A 22,053-nucleotide genomic window follows, 5' to 3' on the forward strand; every position below is an offset into this window, starting at 1 on the left:
ATTATGTAAATGTAATTTAAATTAATTTTTACTATTCATTTTGTGCCCTCATGCATCTTTTTCAGTGTCAGGATTGATAAGTTTGAAGTTCTCATGTGGCATATTCCATTGGACTTTTCCAAGTAGGACGCTGGAAATTCCGACTTTTTTAAATGAATGGAACACTGCATTAGTTCTCAAAATCAACATATTATAGAGCTGTTAGAACCTGCTGTGATGTCAAACATGCTATATTTAGTTAGTAGTCCTAAATATGCTGAGACCATTAAGTACTTTAAAGAATTTTACCATTGAGGGACTCTAGAGAGTTAAAGAGAGAGTAACACAAACACAGACAGTAGATGCATGTATTGTGATGTTAGCTGTGTAGAGGCAGTGAGGTGTCCCTCCCCACAGTGGCTGACTGTTGCCCTCTCTTCCTCTGCAGCTGAATGGCAGTGGTCAGGTGAAGGTATCCAGTCACTACATCTCCTCTCAGATGCTGGCCCCCCCACCACCCCCCGGCCTGCCCCGTCTGACGCTGCCCCCAGAGTCCAAATCCAGCACCACCTCTGCAGACGCAGCTGCCAGCTCACCCACATCCCCCAGTAAGTGGGACGCTTGCAACCCGTCCGTTCGTTCGCCCTCTCTGTCCCAGAGACCCAGAGATAGCCAAAAAACCAAACAGCAGCACACACACATCAACAGGTAGAGTTAAACCCCAGGATTTAATAAAGTGTCATTTTTTTTAGAATAATTAAAATGTCAAGCAGAACAAGAAACCTAAGAAACTAATGGCTGGCTCAGAGTTAGTGGTCTGGCTCATGTCACAAACCATTTACACAGTCACAAAGACACACATCTTGGTTTGGTCACCACTACAGTACCTTAATGGAGTCTTGGCTGCTTTTAATTGGATGACACATTTTATACACACACACACACACACACACACACACACACACACACACACACACACACACACACACACAAATACTACAATACAATTTTTTCTTTTTCTATTTCTTTTGAACTTTCTATTCATCAAAACATTCTGAAAAAAATATATCACAGGTTCCACGAGAATATTACGCTAGATTATATATTAAACTGTTTTCAATATTGATTAAAAAGTAATAAAACAAGTTAAATAAAATATTTCTTCAGCAAATAAACATTTTAGAAGGATTTCTGATGGATCCTGTGAAACTGAAGTATGGAGTTATGATGCTGAAAATTCTGCTTTGCATCACAGGAATAAATTACATGTTAAAATATGTTAAAATCCGTATTTTACCGGATACGGTACACAACCTTCCGTATTTTTTACCGTATTTTGATCAAATAAATGCAGCCTGTTGAGCATGAGATACTTTTTTTTTTTTTTTCATGAGAGAGTTTATTTATATTAATAATTAGAATAAACAATGTCTCATAGTTTTTTTGTTAATTAGCATAACTATTGGCTTTTTATAGTTGCCAAGCAATGTTGCAACTTGGCACATTAATATATATTTTAAAACCGTTTCAAACTGGATTGTCAATTATGAAAAAATAAAATAAAATTTGAATAATGATTTCAGTGTGAGAGAAACACAACAAGCATCTTTTCATCAGTAAACGGTATAAAAAGATACATTTGGATGACAAGTCGATCAGCTTCAATGGGCCACTGCTTGCTGCCCTGTTCATTAATCATGCTAATTTCATTATTAATGCAGAGAACAGCTCAATATGTTCACCATCCGCTGTGCTGCAGAATCCCCGATGATCAATCGCCTCAATACGCCATCTCACACTGTCAGACTCAATGCTCAGCATGATTATTCAGCTAAAATCATGTCCCGTAATTATCCAAAGACCCCTTTGATAAAGATGGATGCTTTGATTGTTATGTTGTGTGTTCCCTATTTACCAAAAAGACATGCTGGTAGAATTTCCAAAGAAGCACAAGAAAGCACATCTACTTTTGTAATTGCTGATAATATAGTCTTCAAGAGATGAAGGCGCACATTCACTAACAACAGACTGCATTTACATAAGCAGACAACAGAATCAGCCTCCGCTAGACAGAATATTTATTTACACAGTCTGACGGTAACAAACATAGAAACTGACCCAATTACAGCATCAAACAGATGCACGCCATACACACTCAAACAGTATTCGAGATCTGAATTGAATAGAGTAATATTTACCTGTGATTTAAACACTAAATCCACTAGGAGAGTTGAAACGTTACTTGAAACTGATATCACTGTTTGTGATATCAGAGATTTGCATGAGCATTTTTGACACTCTCGCCACTTTCTCTGTTCTACTCTTAATCTGTTAAGCTGTTTGTTGACTTCAGCTCAGCATTCAACACTGTCATCCCAACTAAGTTAATAGCCAAACTTGGAGACCTGGGCATCAACACCTCCATGTGCAACTGGATTTTGGACTTTTTGACCAACAGACCCCAGAATGTTCGATCAGGCTCCAACTGCTCCACGTCCATCACACTCAACACTGGTGTACCACAGGGCTGTGTGCTAAGCCCGTTTCTCTACTCCCTCTTCACCTCTGACTGCAAGCCTGTGTACGGATCTAATTCCATCGTCAAGTTTGCGGACGACACTACGGTGATTGGTCTCATCAGCAACAACGATGAGACTGCCTATAGGGAGGAGATCAAGCACCTGGCCACATGGTGCACTGAAAATAACCAGCTCCTCAACACCACCAAAACGAAGGAGCTCATCGTGGACTTCAGGAAAGTGTCAAGAGGCACACACGACACCATCCACATCAATGGAATGGCTGTTGAGCGTGTCTCCAGTTTCAAGTTCCTGGGGACCCACATCTCGGCGGACATGACCTGGACAACCAACACCTCCAGCCTGGTCAAGAAGGCTCACCAGCGCCTTTTCTTCCTGAGGACACTGAGGAAGAATCAGCTTTCCTCCACTATCCTGGTGAACTTCTATCGCTGTGCAATAGAAAGCATCCTGACCAACTGTGCTACAGTGTGGTATGGGAGCTGTTCTGTTGCAGAGCGCAAGGCACTGCAGCGGGTGGTGAAAACCGCCCAGCGCATCACTGGGACTCCACTACCTGCCATCGAGCACATCCAGAGGAAACGCTGTCTGCATCGAGCTCGCAGCATCCTTAAGGACTCCTCTCACCCAGCCCACAGACTGTTTTCTCTCCTGCCCTCCGGCAGGCGTTTCAGGTGCCTCCGGACCAGGACCAGCAGACTAAAGAACAGTTTTTTCCCCAGAGCTGTCTCTTTATTAAACTCTAACCCTCATTGATCCCACTCCCCTCATATACTGATTGACTCCTCTCCCTCCTCACACCTGCCTCCATTTTGTTATTTGTTATTTGCAATACTATAATGTTCATTTGCACTGCTGACTGTTATTACAGAAACAACTGTTTACATATGCATCTTGCACTACTACCTTGACTGGAATATGCTCAATTTGCACTGCCGACTGTTTATTTACAGTACCGACTGTTTACATATACATTTGCAATACCATACTTTAACTGTAATATGCAATTACTTCCACTGCACTTTCACTCGGATAGCTTCTGTCCAAACTTTATTTGCACTACTTTAAATCCATTGTTATACTGCTCATTTTAGCCTAACTTATACATATATCTATTTGTAAAATTCTGTTTATAGTAATAGCCATCTGTATATTATGCTCACATTCTGTTTATAGTAACACCCATCTGTATATATATATTCATAGTACATATCTATCTGTAAAATTCTGTTTATAGTAATAGCCATCTGTATATTATGCTCACATTCTGTTTATAGTAACACCCATCTGTATATATATTCAGTACATATCTATCTGTAAAAATTCTGTTTATAGTAATAGCCATCTGTATATTATATTCAGTACATATCTAGCTGTAAATTCTGTTCACAGTAATAGTTATCTGTATATTATATTCATAGGACAAATCTATCTGTAAATTTTTGTTTATAATAGTATTCAACTCTATATTTATTCAGTACATATCCATGTTCTGCACTTATGGAACCACTGTATATCCTGCACTTGCTGCTATTGCACTTCTGGTTAGACCTAAACTGCATTTCGTTGCCTTGTACCTGTACTTGTGTAATGACAATAAAGTTGAATCTAATCTAATCTAATCTAATCGCAGATTTCTCCCTCTCTTTCAGCATATTCTGCTCCCGGGACGCCACCTGCCAACCGCTCCTTCGTAGGAATTGGTTCTCGAGACCCTGGCAGTCTGTATCAGGCACAGGTATCTCAACACAAACCTCCATACACATTTATTCACACACAGATTTACAGATCATCCACTCTCAAACATGCATACACACAGCTCAGATGAAATTGTAATGCTAATTACTAAACTGAATAACTGCATTTTAACTACTGGAAACTTCAACTTTTTCTTGATAACTTTCAGAAACCTAAGCACCATGAAAATGTTGAAAATTCAATCTTGATTTCAAGCAGTACTTGAAAAATTCCCTTGAACCCCAGTGCCCTGATGAAACACTACAGCAGCTCTAGTCTGGACCCTCTGAGAGACCCAAGCCTTCCGTGTTCAATTATAGATCAGAAATAGATCAGATACAGTAACCACTGCTAGACCCTCAGCTGCGAACGAAATGTGGTCTTTCACATTAAATATAGAGCCAGCCAATGTAGATACAACACCTTAACCAATAGATGGTGAATTCATAGAATGTCTACAAAATTACTCATCAGTATTTTTTCTTTTTTTTAGGTGAAAATTGTAAATATACATATTACAAAATTATGTAACATGTTTGTTGTTTTCAAAGAATATTTTTATTTATATAAAAAAAAAAAATGTTTTAAGCATACATTTTTTTTTTGCTCAAACCTTCTTTTATGCTTCTAAAGTAAATTATTATTTACTTTTTATTGTTATTAAAATTATTTGTATATTTTTATTGAAAGAAAGAAAATAACGGAACCCCGCACATACAAAAAAATATGTATATCGTGGCCGCGATTTAACAATGCTTTCCCACGACTTACTAATACGTCAGCATGTTTTACTAATTCGTTCTCTTGTTTTAAATAAATCGTGCACGAGTTATAATCATTAATTCCCTCATCTTACTAAATCGTGGCCATGATTTACTAAAACAAGGGAACAAATGAATAAGTCGTGGGACCGAATTCTTAATTCATGGCCACAATGTATCTATATTCGGGGCTTCTATTAAATGAATGGAACTATTAATATTATTTCTTTTTTTTTCTTTTTTTTTTGCAGTGCACTATATAATAATGCATTCAGCCTTCATATTTATTAATGACATGTTAACTTTTTGCATGCTCAGCAAAATCCTGACCTTATTTTAAAAGGCACAAGATAGCATCTGAAATTTTTGTGATGCTTCACAAATCCTAGAGGACATCAGCCCCTAATAAACAAACTCTTGAAAGGTCTTCCTTAAGTAACAGCTGCAGTTATGTTTGATTTGGCTGGGGAATGCAGCAGTGCTCAGGTAAAATCTGAACTGTGGAGGTGATTGAACTGCATGGCTCAGGAGTCCGAGCGCAATACTGCATTGCAGTGCTTTCAGCTCCATAAAAAAGTGTAAAAGCACTTGACTGAGCCATGCGATGAGAGAAAGAGAGATCGATAAAACAGTGATCAATGAATAATGGAAGACTAGTGTGGGTTAATATGTATTTGAAGTCATTATTTGAAAACCTTCAGCCTAACAACCGTTTAGCAGACACAGCAAGTACACAGTTATAACTTGTTTTTCATGCAAGTTGTGCACTAGAGAAAGTTGAAACTTTTCTGGCTCTCAGCTAGAGGGAGGGGAAAGAAGTCATCAAATGAACAAATGGGGGAAAGGAGGTTCTGTTCACTTGCTCCGAGATGGTCACGTCCAGGGCTGTCTGGTTGCTAGGGGAAACCAGACATGATGTAATTGCCGGATGAACCTGTGCTTGAGGGAGTGGAAAAGGAAGAGTCCACTGCAGACCAATCAAATTGACCAATCTGTCTTGCACAACCGTGACTAACACAGGACTGCCCAGGGAATCACTGACTGTCCAGGCCTAGTTTGACACAACACAGTTGTCTTTTTCTTTCTTTCACTGTAAAAAGTGAGTACAGTTGTTGTACATTTTCTCTTTCCCTGTAAGCTATCTTTAGATATTTCTACCTGATCTGACTATAAAAAACGACGTTATTAGTCTTAAAATAGTTTGTTTATTTTTACCATATAAAAACACCTTCTTTTTTTTTTTTGCACTATGAAAGTGTCACTGAAAAGTGGTCATGAGGATTTCTACCTGATTTAACCATTAAAAATAACTTAAATGATTATTATAATAATTAATATTCACTATTGTTTACATGAATCAGTGTTATTTTAGTATCATTTAAATACTGTGATAGTTAATATGATTTTTATTTTTATTTATCTATATATATGTTTTTTGTTTTTTTTTTAGTTTAAGTTATTTTAGTATATCAAGTTAAGCTGAATGAAAAGAGAAATGTTGCCTTTACAACTAGCAAAAAAAAAAAAAAAATTTATATTTTATTTTATTTCAAGTAAAAAAAAAAAAAGTATAACAATAACACTGAATTTAAATACAACATCCAGGTAAATTATTTTTTTATTACCACATGAAACGCATTTTTTATATACCTGTTTTTTTCCTATTAGATTCTTTCTTTCTTCCCTCATCTTTACTCTCTCGATCTGTGTTTGTATTAAACACAGAGTTTAATGGACTTCTGTTGTTTTCTTTTCTCTGATGAAAAGGGTACTTTACTAACAATCTTTGTTTTTAGAGGAGCTTGTATTTCAGCCTCACCTCCGAGCTCTCCCAAAGCATTGTAATTAAAGGGAGAGACTGTCATTTGTTAGGCCCTTGTGGTCTAATATGTCCCCCTACTTGGACTGTGAACCCGCCCTCGTCTCAGCTTTATATTTTCATAACCTAAACCACCTGTCACCAAGACAAAGCCTGTAGCTTTTATAGGGAACTAAATATTTTGTTTGGAGTGAACGCCTAACCACTGTTAGCCTGGGCTCTACTGGTGGCTGTGTTCTCAAGACAGACTGTTTCAGTGAGAAAGTTTCAGCTTTGGATGTGCCCTAGTGCAAAATGAAAATATCAGGCAGCTGGTAAAAAGAAGAATGGCCTGGAATGGTCGACTCAAACCCATGTGATGAGACAAAGCTGGAATGGTTACACTCCAGATTTTATACTTGGAATAGTATTTTAACACCAGGCCTTAAGCAGTTTGTGTGTGTGTGTGTGTGTGTGTGTGTGTGTGTGTGTGTGTGTGTGTGTGTGTGTGTGTGTGTGTGTGTGTGTGTGTGTGTGTGTGTGTGTGTGTGTGTGTGTGTGTGTGTGTGTGTGTGTGTGTGTGTGTGTGTGTGTGTGTGTGTGTGTGTGTGTGTGTGTGTGCGTGCGCGCGCGCGCGTGTGTGTGTGTGCGTGCGTGCGTGCGTGTGTGTGTGTGTGTGTGTGTGAGATTTTAGAGTGTCTAAATATTTATATATCTTTTGTAAACTGTTTTTAATTATAAAAACAGAATATTTGTCAAATTGTTATAAATATAACAGAAGTTGTGGCTGTATGGTATGCTCACAGTTTAGCTAATCAAGTGTTATTTGATATGTTTTACAGTTTTTAATTAATGCCATCCTTCCTTTAACCCATTTGTTTATTTTTCTTCTAATCAGCCTTAATTTGTTTGATCTGATTCCGCTTACCGAGATAATGACCACTGAAAATGTCCACAAAGAAAGCAAATAGTATGTAATTTCATGGTACTGTTGGGTAATATAAAATATCTGCTTATTTTAACGTCTTTAGTCAACTTCACTAGTGGTTTTGCATTGGTTTGCAAGTATCAACATTTGGATAGATGAATTTGATAATCACTCCACATTTCCTGGCCCGTTCCTGTCGGTCTTCACCACATTATTCAAACAAATGACAGCAGAAACTACACATATTCTCTTAAGCTGTTTTTTTTTTTTATATTTAAGTGTAAATACTAAGCAGGCCATTGGTTTTTGAGGTGAGACAGGAGATTATATCTGCTAAAATATCACAACCAAGAAGAGAGGCATACGTTGCGGCACATTTTTCTACCGAAGAAAAGATTGAGTTTCCATAACATATACTGGAAACATATTAAATCTCAACTCGCCACTCTAGAGAAAGAGAATTGTGGATTTATTTCATCAAGAGACATTTTCAGTATAGTAAAATGGCATGTTGTCACTTCAATGCAAAGCCAAGATGATATCCAGAGCTCTGGGATATATATGTAAATGTGTGTGTGTTACTTCAGAATATATTTATACATTCAGTTTTTCCTCTCGAGTATTCAAGGGTAACATTTAGCCTTTTGGTTTAGGGTGAAATCAATTTTGACAAAGGAGTGGCTGTAATTGTGCTGTCAAAGTCACGAGGCACAAAAACACTTACAATCCCCACACTGCCCACTCTCATGGGCTCGGATTTGATCCAGTAATCAACACAAAATATGATTTGGGAAAATTGCATGCCAATACACTATGGTAATCACTCAGAAAGCAGCATCTTTGCGTTTCCCAGCAGTGTCAGCTGTCATTATAAACATATTTCTCTTCCTGGCAATAGGTTCTAAAGTATGCTTAAGTGTCAAGGGTTGTGTAAGGTTAACCTTAGCTCCAGTTTCAATAGCAGTATCAAATGATTCTCAGCTAGCTAGCAAACAGAAGTAAAAATAAACTGATTTGATTAAAAGATATTGATGCCAGCAGCCAAATCACCCTGTAGCCCAAGACTGGTTGCCTACTGAAGCTAAGCAGGGCTGAGCCTGGTTAGTACCTGGATGGGAGACCTCCTGGGAAAACTAGGTTGCTGCTGGAAGAGGTGTTAGTGAGGCCAGCAGGGGGTGCTCACCCTGTGGTCTGTGGGGGTCCTAACGCCCCAGTAGAGTGACGGGGACACTATACTGTCAAAGAGCACCGACCTTCGGATGAGACGTTAAACCGAGGTCCTGACTCTCTGTGGTCTTTCTTTCGAAACGAGTAGGGGTGTAACCCTGGCATCCTGGCCAAATTTGCCCATTGGCCTCTGTCCATCATCATGGCCAGGCCTCCTAATCATCCCCATATACTGATTGGCTTCATCACTCTGTCTCCTCTCCACCAGTAAGCTGGTGTGTGGTGGGCGTTCTGGTGCAAAATGGCTGTCGTCGCATTATCCAGGTGGATACTTCACATTGGTGGTGGTTGAGGAGATTCCCCCTTCCATGTAAAGCGCTTTGAGTACCCAGAAAAGGTACTCAAAGTACGTAATTTTTTTATTATTACTATATAATTAAAGTTTTAGATTCCTGGTTGTACATGTGGTCCATAGATTGTGATACTGCCCTTTTCATTAATCAATGAGCAAGAGCTGCCAAAACTCCTTGGCGCCACTGCTGTTTTTAATACACAAAATGTGTCAAACTATTTTAACTTAAATTCTCATGGTTGTACGCTATTATCTGGGCACTGCATTGTGGATTTGGGGAGTCATTAGTCTGTGGTTTGGTGTTGTACAAGAATCAAGCCATCAGTCTGATGTATACAAACTTTTCAGCAGGGAATAGGAACACATTTTCCTTTTTTAGCATTATTAAATCAATACATTTGGGGGTAGTTAAAGACGTCTGTTGGACTGCTGTGAAATTACTTAAACCTTAGTGGAAAATATTGAGACAGGGGCTTACGGCATGAACTCCTTCCTTCTGTTTTTAAACCTTGTCAAATTTTAAAAAGACTTCAGCGGTCTGTGAATGAAAGCCAAAATCCTGTTATGCTTTTAAAAGGTTTGGGTGGGATCCTGCTGAGCGCTTTCTCTCTCTCTCTCTCTTTCTCAAACTCATAGCTTTTTTCTCTGTATTAGTTTTAATAGGTTCCTCAGTTCTGGTCCCAGGCTAAGTGTTTTCTGCACATTATCAAAAAAGACACTGATTTGTTCTCATTAGGTTCTGCTTTGAATGGCAGAGTAAGGTGCTTTGCATTATTTAGGTCCTTACGGATAGGAAACATGTACCACCTACTGTCACTGTCACCACCACCACCTTCAAAACCTAAACTCACATACACACACACACACACACACACACACACACACACACACACACACCCCTCACATTCTATCAGGGTATGTGTATGTTTCTTAAGCTACTGACACTTATCCCTGGGTTTGTTTGTTTTTTAAATCAAAACTACTGTTACTGTAATGGCAAATCTGAATTTTCATAACCATTACTCCAGTCTTCAGTGTCACATGATCTGCTAGAAATGATTCTAATATGCTTATTTGCTTATCAAGAAACATTTCTTACTATTATCAATGTTAATTTTGCTGCATAATATTTTTGTGTAAACAGTAATATATTTGATCAGAATTCTTTGATGAACATAATGTCTAAAGGAAAAGCAATTATTTGAAATAGAAAGGCATGTAACAATTCTTCGCTGTCATTTTTGATCAATTTACTGACCCCAGTCTTTTGAACAGTGGTGTACATATCACTCATGAACAGAATACTTTTATTGTGTATCATTTCTAATCAAATAATGTTATCAAATGATGCATTTGGATACATGAAATGTGTTCATGAAAAATGTGTAATTTCAGCCGGAATGCTATTCAACACAATGCATCATTTGAGATGTGATGGAAATGACATTGTGGTGAAAATGTTTGAGGTTTCAGAAAAATGCCAGAATTCTCCTGATTAATGTTTGTCCTGTTTTGGACATTGTTAGTAGAAAAATTAAATCAACTGGTATGAAAAGTGATTTTTAAGAGAGCCAAATGTCCCTGCCCATAGTTGAAGAAACCCATATAAATCAGTGTGCATTCAGTTTTGATGAAATGGATCCATCTCAACAAGACTGCGGTCACGTTCAGATGAGTTTTTATCTGATTTAGGTGGATATCCCATAGCACTCCTCCTATTGTGTTACTTGTGCTTGTACAGATGTCTTAGTCATTTTGATTCTCTCTCTTTCTCTCTCTCTTGCAGTCCTGGTATCTGGGGAACTGATTATCACACACACAGACGAACCTGAGGAGGCACAGACATGGATCTGAAAAATCCATTTTTTTGTGGAATTTACAAGAAAAAAAGTTGTGAACGAGATGCAAGAGGGAAAATCAGATATATATGCAGTATTTGTATATATATACACACACACACACACACACACACATATATATATATACACAATATGTGTGTATAGATATATGTGCACACATATTTATATATGCATAACAACGTACAGTATAAAGATGCTTCAATACACTTTTTTTTTGAAAAAAGACAATGGAAATGGAGAAGAGCGCGAGAGAATTGCCATAGATGGAACGGAAGAAAAGAAGACAAAAGAGGAGGATGTTTTTTCTGGGAGGGCAGCCCAAACTATGGCGTACATTGATGGACTTGTCGAAAAGGCCCACCCTGACTCCCTGCCTCTTGGAATGCCTCTCCTCAACCCCCTCCTTCTGCTACAGGTGCTGCTTCCTCCTATATGCAAAATAAGTATCCTTTATTTTCTTAACGAACAGGGACGAGAAACCTCAAGGAAGGGGTTTTTTCCGCTAGCATTTCGCCACAGGTTTGGAGGTGAGCACGGTCTGTTTTTATTCTTTTTTTAAGTGCGCAAAGGCAACACGCCATGGAAAAGGAAACAAAAAGATTGATGCTTCCGTTCACACAGCATTGTGGAAAAAGAAACAAAAAGGCTACTTTTCATCCAGTTTATTGACAATCATGTTTCTGCGTCCTTGGTTTCGTTCAGAGGGTGATGTTTTCTAAATTACATTCTCCACTGTTTGTAACGGAGTCCACTTTTTGGTGGAAGCCCGTCATGTTTTTTGTACATCGGAGGAATATTAGTGGTACCTCAGTGACATTATACATCACAGTCAGCGTGTATACACACATGCACACACACTTACATGTAAACACACCTATATAGAGGCAATGGCGTGTACTGTTAAAGGCTATACGAGGTGTGTGTGAGCTGTAATACAGCCTTCATAGGATGAGCCAGGGAATAGCAGGGGTGAATTAGCACCTTCCTCTCTTCGCAATATGAAAGCCCCTCATTCCCTGGACCCGCTGTAAGTGTGTGTGTGTGTGTGCGTCTGTGTGTTTGTGCTTGTCATAAACATTGGTAGTCCCTTATTCATCTCTGTGAGTTCACAGATTAGGGGGTTTTTGATTCATGTAGATACGTGGATTTTTCCACATAGTGACAAAGGGAGTTGAAATATAGTTCTGTCATTACTTAGACAGTATTGGGTGTAGAGGATAGAAGTTTTTTCTCTATGTGTAATTTGTTTAAATTCATTGGAAATTACAGGCATTGCACTACTTTGAATTTTTAATTTTCCTCTTTTGCAAATTCCTGTTCGGCCTAATCATACGGAATGCTGCGAGTCTATTATTTTTGTCATGTTCTGATCTCACGGTAGATGAGGGTTGGTTTCCCAGAAGCTAAAAAGCTGATCAGAACAATCCTACATGTTCTATGTAAATGTCTCCATGTTTATGTGATTACTTTTATACAATTCCCATAGTTTAAGAAGAAAACAAAACAGGCTATATTTTTTCCCCATGTTTCTATTTCAAAAAACTATGACTGTTTTTATTTTGAAGCATATTATACACTTTAATCCGTAGGAATGTCAATGATTTGGATGTTTGACGTGAGACGGGCTGTAATGCCCAACGACGACAATACAAAAAGGAGGTCAGTCAGTGGCTAAGCTCCCAGAGTTCATTGGGAGGTGGACGCCTACGACCAGCATGTCTCTGGCTGGTTGCCTCAGAAATGGGTTATTCTGCACTCTGAGATGTGTTGATTTGTACTAATGAAATAACATCAGGGCTTAATCTACAACGCTACCGAACCCAAATCAAGAAGCCATGAAAAGTGCCTGAGACATTGCTAGATTTTCATTTAAATTCTTCCTCTTTTTTTAAAGACTTGGATGTTTTGCTTCATCTACTGTGGGTTGTTGTTGTAGAAGTTCAAGGGGTTGTTTTTATGCCCAGAGAGATATTTTAAACGGCCTAGCAAGCCCCCAAGCCCCTCATCAGCTGCATGGGCTAACGCTTAGCCACAGGAAACGCAGATGGCTGAACAAAACACTCACACACACACACACACACACCCTTATATTCTGCTGGAACATGACAAGATCAACACATATCAGAGATTAACTAGGTACCCTTACAAATACACACACCGATATGAAATAATATCCACACACTCTGGTTGCTTTTGCTAACCTTTTATAATGGCTTTGCATACACATTCTGTTGAGTTGACCATAGACCCAGAATACATACAACATGACTTGTTTTAATGGTGCAGATATGAAAATTATATGGAAATCTCTATATATGAGTTATATATAACTGTGCATGGTGCTTTCAAAAGAAAAATCATGAGAATTAAGCTCAAACGACCACCGTATCGCTGACATGGGTGCATGGCAGATAATCTTAGTATTAGCTCTAAAGCTAAATGCTCCCCGACTTCTCCTTAATGACCCCCCTTGAGCAAAGAGCCAATGACACAGATGGATTTTACCTTTGTACCACATTGGTTTTGACTTTTATCCTATGATCCCTCTTCTACTTTGCACGATATTTTATAAACATATTATGTGCCTTGCCTTTAGTTAAGAACGATAATGCGTAATTTCAAAGGAGTTGATTTTTTTCCCAGATTTTTTTATTTTATGTAACCAGTGTCATCAAGGAAAAAAATGCTGCATGTTTGATTGCCTGTCATAATCAGATTAAGACTAACAGGTTACTTGATAGCTGTAGTTTTGGATGGGTGAGAGAAGCTTTTTTTTTTTTTTTTTTTACCTTCTTCCTCTTTTAAAAGCACCGTAGTTGGCATGAAATCTTCATTGCATTATTTTGTTCCCATTATTTCACTCTACTTTTCATATAATGAGAAAGTAACAAAGTCTGTGAAAGATGCGGTACCAGCTCTCTCCATATCAGCTCTGAGCTGATATTTTGATTCCCTTTCATGTTAGACTTCTCTTAAATTGTTTAGATTGTATGTCATGTATTTAAATGAGTTTGTACCCATTATGGATGTGAAGAGGAGAGGCCAGAGATTAAAACTAGATGGCCATCCTCTATAAACCCATTAACTAGTTTTGGTTAGCTTTAAATTCTACAACTAAGCACTTAGCAAATTATTTTGCAATCAACAAGACTTTACATCCCCACTGCATGATTTTAGCTTTTTGTCAAGGGTCAAATTTACATTTCATTATTTCTGAAAACCTACGCATTTGTTAAAGGGACAGTTCACCACAAAAGGAAAATGTAGTCATTATTTATTCGCCCTCATGTAGTTTCATGACTTTCTTTTCAGTTTTCAATGGAACACAAAACAAGATATTTTGAAAATGCTTGTTCATACAATGAAAGTTAAAGAGAGACTAATGTTGATTTGGACCCCATTGACTTTCAATGTGCATAAAAAAAATTGTAAAAAAATTTTTTCAGTTCCACAGAAAAAAATAAATGAAGTCAAAAGGTTTAGAAAACCATGAGGGCGAATAACTAATGACAAAATGTGAATTGTCCATTTAACCACTTTTTGAGGGCTCACAACACTGGCTGCAATAGAATATGTAATGTTTGATGATTTCTTTAATTAGTGATTAAGTTGTTTTACCAATCGAGTCCCTTGTATATGTCCAATTGTTGATTGTAGAACGCATTCATAGAGAGTAGCTGAAATGTATTTGTCCAATTCAACATACAGACACAAGAACTGCTGACTTTGTGTCTTCTTAGAAAATGAATTAATACACCAGGATGCTTCTTCTTCTTTTTATAAAATTAGATGGTAGGAGATAATTTATAATTTGTAGCATGTAGTGTCAGGGGAGTATATTGCGGAGGAGAAGATATTGTGTATTTCTGGAGCTGGGTCAGGAGAGGCCATGTTGTAGTTTGTGATGCAGTGTACAGTATTGTTTCTGCAATGGATATTGCAACGCTGGTAGCTAATACGATTTGCTGGTAGCTATTTAAAAGTATAAGTCGGATGAGAAAGAACGAGAGATTTTGTTTACATGATGCCTGTGGTAAGATCTTGATCGTGGATGATTTGTGAGTCCCCCGTTGTCCACCCTGGCCGAATCGGAATGCTGAAGCCAAACGGCATTCCATCTTTACCATGATCCAAACCTTTGCAGAAGTGCTAGCTTCATTAAGCAAGCAATTTTTCTTGTGTTTAACAGGACAGGCGATGGGACAGGGGTCTGCCTCGAAGCGTGGGGCGCAGTTGGAATTATTTCATGCTGTTTTTTGTTTATTATAAACCGTATTGAAGCAAAAATGGCAAACTTTTTCGATTTTAATGAGCTGGCGCTCTCACGGCGTCTCTCCGGTACAGACTCACATGGCCCGCCGCCTGTCCCGTGAAGATTTGCACTGCTCCATTTTCATCTTTCTAAAGCTGTCAACCCTCTGGCCAGGGTGCGATGATGGGCTCAGTAGAACAGGGGTCTGAAGGTGGTTTCGCCAGCACACGAGTGTGTGCACGAGTCTTCTTCTTCGTTTGCTTTTTGTATTTGCTAACATTGGCTACACACGGCCGAGAGATCGAAACACTTCAAGAGCAGGTTGTTACCCCCAGTGTGTGCTTTTTAAAGTGGCCACAGGTGATGATTGAACTTTCTATGACGTGAATAATGCATTAGAGCTGATGCATTTAAAAAGAAACATTATCTTACTGTTTGATTTCGAAATCCTTTTTATAGAGCGATGATTATCATTTTTATGCTTGTTGTTGAAATGTTACATTTTGAACACAGTTATCTTGTGTATAAATGCTTACCATATTTCCAGTAGAATGAGGAAAAAGGCGAAATGTATATTAAAAATGTCTTTTTGTAAGAGAAAATATGTTTTTGTTTGTTTGTTTGGATTTAGTAGTCATAAGCTTGTGGTCAAGCCACACAAAAATTTTGAAAGCTCCTTCTAAAGGATCTGCTGTTGAGAATATAATGTCAGCGCCATTAGCACACACCTTTCACACAGTTATCAAGTGTCATTTTGATCACAATATACAAATTTAGTAAATTCAGCATCACTTGTCGTCATTTTAAACCGAGCCAACAGCTTCACCGAGCTTTGAGAGGTTTATGCTGGTTCCATTGCCTTTTTTTGTTATATTCAAGACTTATTTTAAACCTCTGCACTTATTTTTTCTTTTCTGTCATGCAAGCTTCAAGATCTTTAAACACATTTTACTGTACTTCTACTTGGAAGGTTGCACTAGATATTCTGGTATTAATAATAATAATAATACTTCTTTTTAAGGTTTGCTTTTCTGGGGATATTTCTCAGCCTTGATAACGTATCGTAATGAATACAGATTAAAATGAGAATGAAAGAAAGATAGAGAGATGAAGCTGCTTGAATTGCACCCTTTTATTTAGCTGTTGTTATTTATGTGTGAAAATGAAAAAATAACCCTTTTAAGATGCTGCAACAATCATTTTTGAAATCAGTACTTTGCATTTTTCCATTAAAAATCGAAACATCCTTAAAACAAATAAAATATTAAGAGAAAATATCTTGAATTAAGTGAATTTGTCTTACCCACTTAAATTAAATTGATCAAAAGTGAAAAATGTTTCAAAAAACGTTTCTCAAAACAGCATCCATTTATCACAGAATCCTGAGAAAAAGTATTGCAGTTTCCACAAAACTATTAAGCTGCAACATTGATAATAAAAAATGTTGCTTGAGCACCAAATCAGTATATTAGAATGATTTCTAAAGGATCATGTGACACTGAAGACTGGAGTAATGATGCTGAAAATTCAGCTTTGCCATCATAGGAATATGTTAAAATTATATATTAGATATAAGATACTTCTTTCAAAAACATAAAAATGTTACTGACCTTAAACTTTTGAATAGTTGTGTACAGTATAAATGTATTGTAAAAAAAAAAAAATGGATGTTTAGGCCTTTTTACTTGAAAAAAATATAACAATACAGATTTTCTTTTTTTTTTTGCAGTGTAGTTTCTTAAATCACCTGTGGACAATCAGTGGCATGGCTTACTTCAGCCCATTGATAGTTTTATGGAGCATGCATAACTAGCAGGATTTTAGACCTCACTCTTCTGAGTGCCTTCCTGGATTCAGCATAGAGCTGTTGGATGTGGGTTTACGCTGTGTGATCTTCCCCTGTTTTTGTAAGATCAACCTACTCATGCCTGGAATGTGCGTCGCTGAAAAGATTGTTTAATTCCGAGGGCCAGGCACTTTAATTAGTCATTGACACATGTAATTATGCTGAATAGAATGTAAATTTCCCCAGTCCAATTTCCCTGTTCACCCACGGACATAAACAGGATGTGAGGAGACCCTACTCAGGCATACGTGAGAGAATTAGACATGCAAGAGTGTTTCACTCTTACCGTTTCCTTTTGCGGTTTGCGTAATGTAAACCTTGCAATACCATGAGCTTTGAACGGTCGAGTTAGATAGAAACGTGAACATGTGGTCAGATCTTTGTTTTGTCTCCTCTCAGTAAGGGCTGGACATCCTCTTCAGGGCTGAGGCACTGGAATGCAGTTTCTACTCTTTCCTTCCTTCCATTTTCAATGTCGTGACACTTGGCAGGATGCATGTCATAGTTCTTGTCAGCTGATGAATTGATACGTGACATGATTGATACTGGCAGGGACTGGTGAATCTGAAATGGATGATGTGCAGTTATGTCTGTCTGCACTGGTTTGGATCCCATAATAACAGCTCGATCAAGCTGCTTCGTTTGAAATCAGACTAGTAGTAATACACTAAAGGTTTTTAAATGATCTGGAAATTGTACAGCATCTATGCAACTAATCCTGGCTTTACTGAAATCTTTGTGCTGAAACTTCTTGCTAATATTAAGGACAGTTTCAATGTGTGTAAAGCCATCCAAGCTAGGTTAAACCTACTATTGTACCCGGTAGTATAGTGAAACTAATGCTGCGTTTACATCTGGTCAGAATTAGCATAATGAGATTTCAATATGAAATGTTCACAAAATACTTAATCACTACATTAACCCACCTCTTTTTGCTCTTTCAATATATATATAGATATATAGATAGATAGATAGATAGATAGAACAAAAGTTATATTGTTCACACACTTGTTCAAAAGTTTGGGGTCAGTAAGAATTTTCTTTAAGAAATTAATACATTTATTCCGTAAAGATGCATTAAACTGATCAAAAGTGACAGTAAAAACATTTATGATTTTACAAAAGATTTCCATTTAAAATAAATGCTGTTTTTTTTAAAACTTTTTATTCATCAAAGAATCCTGATTTTTTTTTTTTAAATCATAGCTTCCACAAAAAAATTGAATGATTTCTGAAAATTCTGCTTTACCATCACATAAATAAATGACATTTTTAACTATATTAAACAGAAAGCAGTTTTTACTGTATTTGTCGCATTTAAAAGAGACTTAAGTCAAAAACTTACCAAGCCCAAACTTTTGAACTGTATTATATTGTATATAATATATATTATTGCTGTAATTCTGACATGACATGAATGCAGCATTATAAAATTGTTCTTTGCCCAGGTCTAAAACTGTCACTCCCAAGAGTACATTTGTTCAGACATGTGAGGTCATTGATTATACTGACATTTTCCCATTTAAAGTATGTAATTCAAACTTCTCAAACATTGTTTCAGATACTCGTGTTGCTGATTGAGCTGTGGGGGTGATGGAGGGCTTTAATCTGAGTTTCTGGTGTACAGTTCTATAGCAGATAAACATGAATGAAGACCCATCCTTAACTGTAGAATGGCTAATTATTTCTACGCTCCCTTTTTCACTCCTAGCAAACCAGCAATTCAAATCTAAGGTATATACATTGGTATAAATGCCAAAATGGGTTAAAAACAGAATTGTAACATGCAGTGCCTGTCATGTATCGTTTTTCTCTGGTTTCTTTTCCTCACCCATGTGTTCTTTGTAAACCATGAGCTGTTATGTGGGTTTTCGCTGTATTGCTGACATCATCTTTGCAGCGTTGGCCTGGATTGGATACAGCTTTTGTTTATCAAACGCTTTTTGTACGCTGTTGTCCAACCAAGGGGCCAGATTTGCCAAAGCCTCTCAATAACACAACCTCCGAGTGCTGCAACATATTGACCTTAACTAAAGGTTGGTATAGTCTGACGATGCTAAGAATGTTAGCGTGTGCTAAGGGCTTTACTAAATCTGGCCCTAAGGTTAAAATGGCTCAAACGGGGTGAAGAATACCTATTAGTCATGTCTCTGTTCATAGGGGAGAAAAGCCATTTGTGGGCTTTGCAATTTATGCAATATTTTGATAAGTCATTTACAAATGAATTGCCAAAAACACCCTGACGTACCGCCGACTCCTGAATTTTTGAGACCCCCAAAACAATCACGCATCAATATTTCAGGGTGCCCTCTCCCCCATTAGAACAATTGTTTTGTTTTATTCTGTTCAGTGAATTATGGTTTAATTTCTATAAATATTTCTATTGTTGTTGTTGTTTTGTTTGTTTTTAAGCATGCTGTTTTCTCTATCTTTGGACGCTTTGAGTTGAAAGGACGAAGGTTGAAATGTTTTTCAGAGAGCATTCTAATGCAGTGTTAAATTTCAAGGTTTTTGTTAGTTTTTCCTTCCTCTTTTTTTAATCACATTATTCTTTACAAATATTACCATAGTAGTTACTCATTAAATGCTTGCTTGCTGCACAGATAAACACACTTCACACCAGGAAGGGGCATGTGGACATTTAGTTCAGACACATTCACAACTGGCATGATGACATGCATCCATGTTCTTTTGGAAAGCATCGGATATTTGTTATTTGTCTTTGTTTCTCCAAGAACCTCGCTAAATTGTAATCTATCAGCAAAAGTCGGTATGTCGGTTTTGAAACCAATGAGAAAATGTTTTTGTTTTTCTCATGCACAACAAACTAAATTTGCCATGTGTTTTTGAACTGGTGTGAGGGGGAAATTACAGCTTTAACAATATTTCATTATAACATTGTATTCAGCCATCGCTGTTCGCAAAAAAAAAATCGCTCATGAATACAGTACTGGAAGTGAGTATGTTTCCCTATGCAAAAAAATAAAAAAATAAAAAATAAAATAAAAAATAAACAAAGCTATGCTACAACTCAGAAATGAGGTGACTTCGTGTTTTTCTTTTCTAACCGGTTAGACGCAAAGTCTGCTAGAGTTTCTTGGCATGTTTTGAATGTTTGTGTAGATTGATCTTGATTATCAGTGGTGTGTGTTTTGGAGGTGTATTATCATTGCTTTGTGTGTGTTGGATGTATACCTATTCGCTGTTCATTTGTAGATCATCCCTCAACGTGGACCCAGGCGAAAACAGGCCTTGTGCCTGAGGACAAAGCTAATTTTAGCTCAGCCGAAGCTCTTTTGCCATCACAATTGCAGAGGCAGAAAAGGAAAAGATGTTTCCAAGACGTGGCATGACATCTTATATATCGCTCTAATGATGCATTAAAAGAGTCTTGTGGCGAGTAACATTTTGGGTATTATATGTACTGAATTTAACTGAATATAAGAGTCAAACGTGACTGAAGATAAATTAGTAATCACACATCAGCATACTCTACTTGCATTAGACATATTTTTCTTATTTAATAAACTTTGTCATTGTAATCGACACTCAATGGCAGTTACGCAGGAAGAGAATGACTCATTTCAAGGCAGAACAAACTTTGGATCACCAAACATTTTAAATGACAGTTTTAATTCTGTGAGTACGAGCTGCATAAAACAGGAGAATTGGACGAAAGAGAATGAAAGAGCGAACTGAACACTTGCGGTTAGAGGTTTGTTTTCAGTTCAACTTGGCTGAGGAGCGTAACACACCTGACTCTAATCATCCCTCAATCCATTTACCCCAGATACAAGATTGTTGGAGCCGCTTTTGGAAAAGTATAATTTCAGCTCTGGAAAGGAAGTCAAGTTTTATTTCATTTTAATGGTTCAAAATAGCCCAAGCCAGCACAAGGTCCTTTTTCTTTAAACATATGAAGGGGGTGAACGAGTGCAATAGCACTTGTTGAAAGCTTCACATGAACCTCGCCAGGAGCCCCTCATGAGCTCACTGCAGAATGGGGGTCAAATTCCATAACAGACACTAACCAGAGGTACCTGTTCAACTTCAGTATTTAAATGAAACGTTAGCTTTTGGACAGCAAATTACAAACCTGTATGATTTTGTTCTAAAACCAACTCATAGACATCTGACTCATATACAGTGTGTGTGATATATATTTCTACAACAGTTCGATAAACAAGAGCTCGGTACTGAGTAACTTATATTTTAGACACTTTGTATTTTTCTCGCCAAAGAAAATAGTTAAAGGTGCTCTAAGCGATGTCACACGTTTTTTAGGCCAAAACATTTTTTGTCACATCCAGCAAACATGAACACACTGTAATAAAACGCGGTCTCTATAGACAGCCCAGGCTCCACTAACGGCAAGAAAAACAAACTGGCCCAGCCTTGGCCACGAAACATAACAAACAGTGTTCCAGCCAATAACCGACAAGAATGATTTCGGGGGTTGGGGGGTTAGTGCGCGTGCACATGAACTGCACGTGTGGGGAGTGGAGGAGAGAGAAGCATGAAGAGGGAAGTTAGCTAGAGGAGAGATGTCCTAACAACGACTAACGTTAAAATTGTAAATTCTTGAGAATTTTGATATGGCCGACACACGACCAAAGAGACGACGTTCCGATGAACAAATAACACAGAATAGGGAAAAGGAGAAGGAATGCGAAGTCCCGAATTTACATCGGAAAAGCGTTCAAAAGGTGACCAGAACTCCGCCGGCAGAAGGGCTTCCAATCCGACATTCAGGTGGCTCTGTTTTTGCTGGACAGGTGGGTAAATCCAGTTTGTCTAAATGGTTCATGACTGTTTCAGGAAGGGAGGGGGAGGG

The 22,053-nt window shown here is 37.8% G+C and overlaps 1 protein-coding gene across 6 annotated transcripts in view; it reads left to right on the top strand.

The window, feature by feature from the left end:
* Window positions 1-20,257, top strand: part of nfic (nuclear factor I/C) — a 123,166-nt gene extending 102,909 nt beyond the window's left edge. For 5 of the 6 annotated variants that reach the window (XM_082187922.1, XM_082187923.1, XM_082187925.1 and 2 more), the window contains 3 exons: window positions 428-587; window positions 4,172-4,257; window positions 11,049-20,257. In XM_082187922.1, the coding sequence (XP_082044048.1) occupies window positions 428-587; window positions 4,172-4,257; window positions 11,049-11,069 (267 nt within the window). In that variant the 3' untranslated portion in view covers window positions 11,070-20,257. The remainder of the gene's footprint in view (window positions 1-427; window positions 588-4,171; window positions 4,258-11,048) is intronic. The other variant, XM_082187926.1, reaches the window with a different exon arrangement.
* The last annotated feature ends 1,796 nt before the right edge of the window (window positions 20,258-22,053 follow it).

Source organism: Leuciscus leuciscus, assembly GCF_965113295.1.
Source record: "Leuciscus leuciscus genome assembly, chromosome: 13".
NCBI lineage: Eukaryota > Metazoa > Chordata > Actinopteri > Cypriniformes > Leuciscidae > Leuciscus > Leuciscus leuciscus.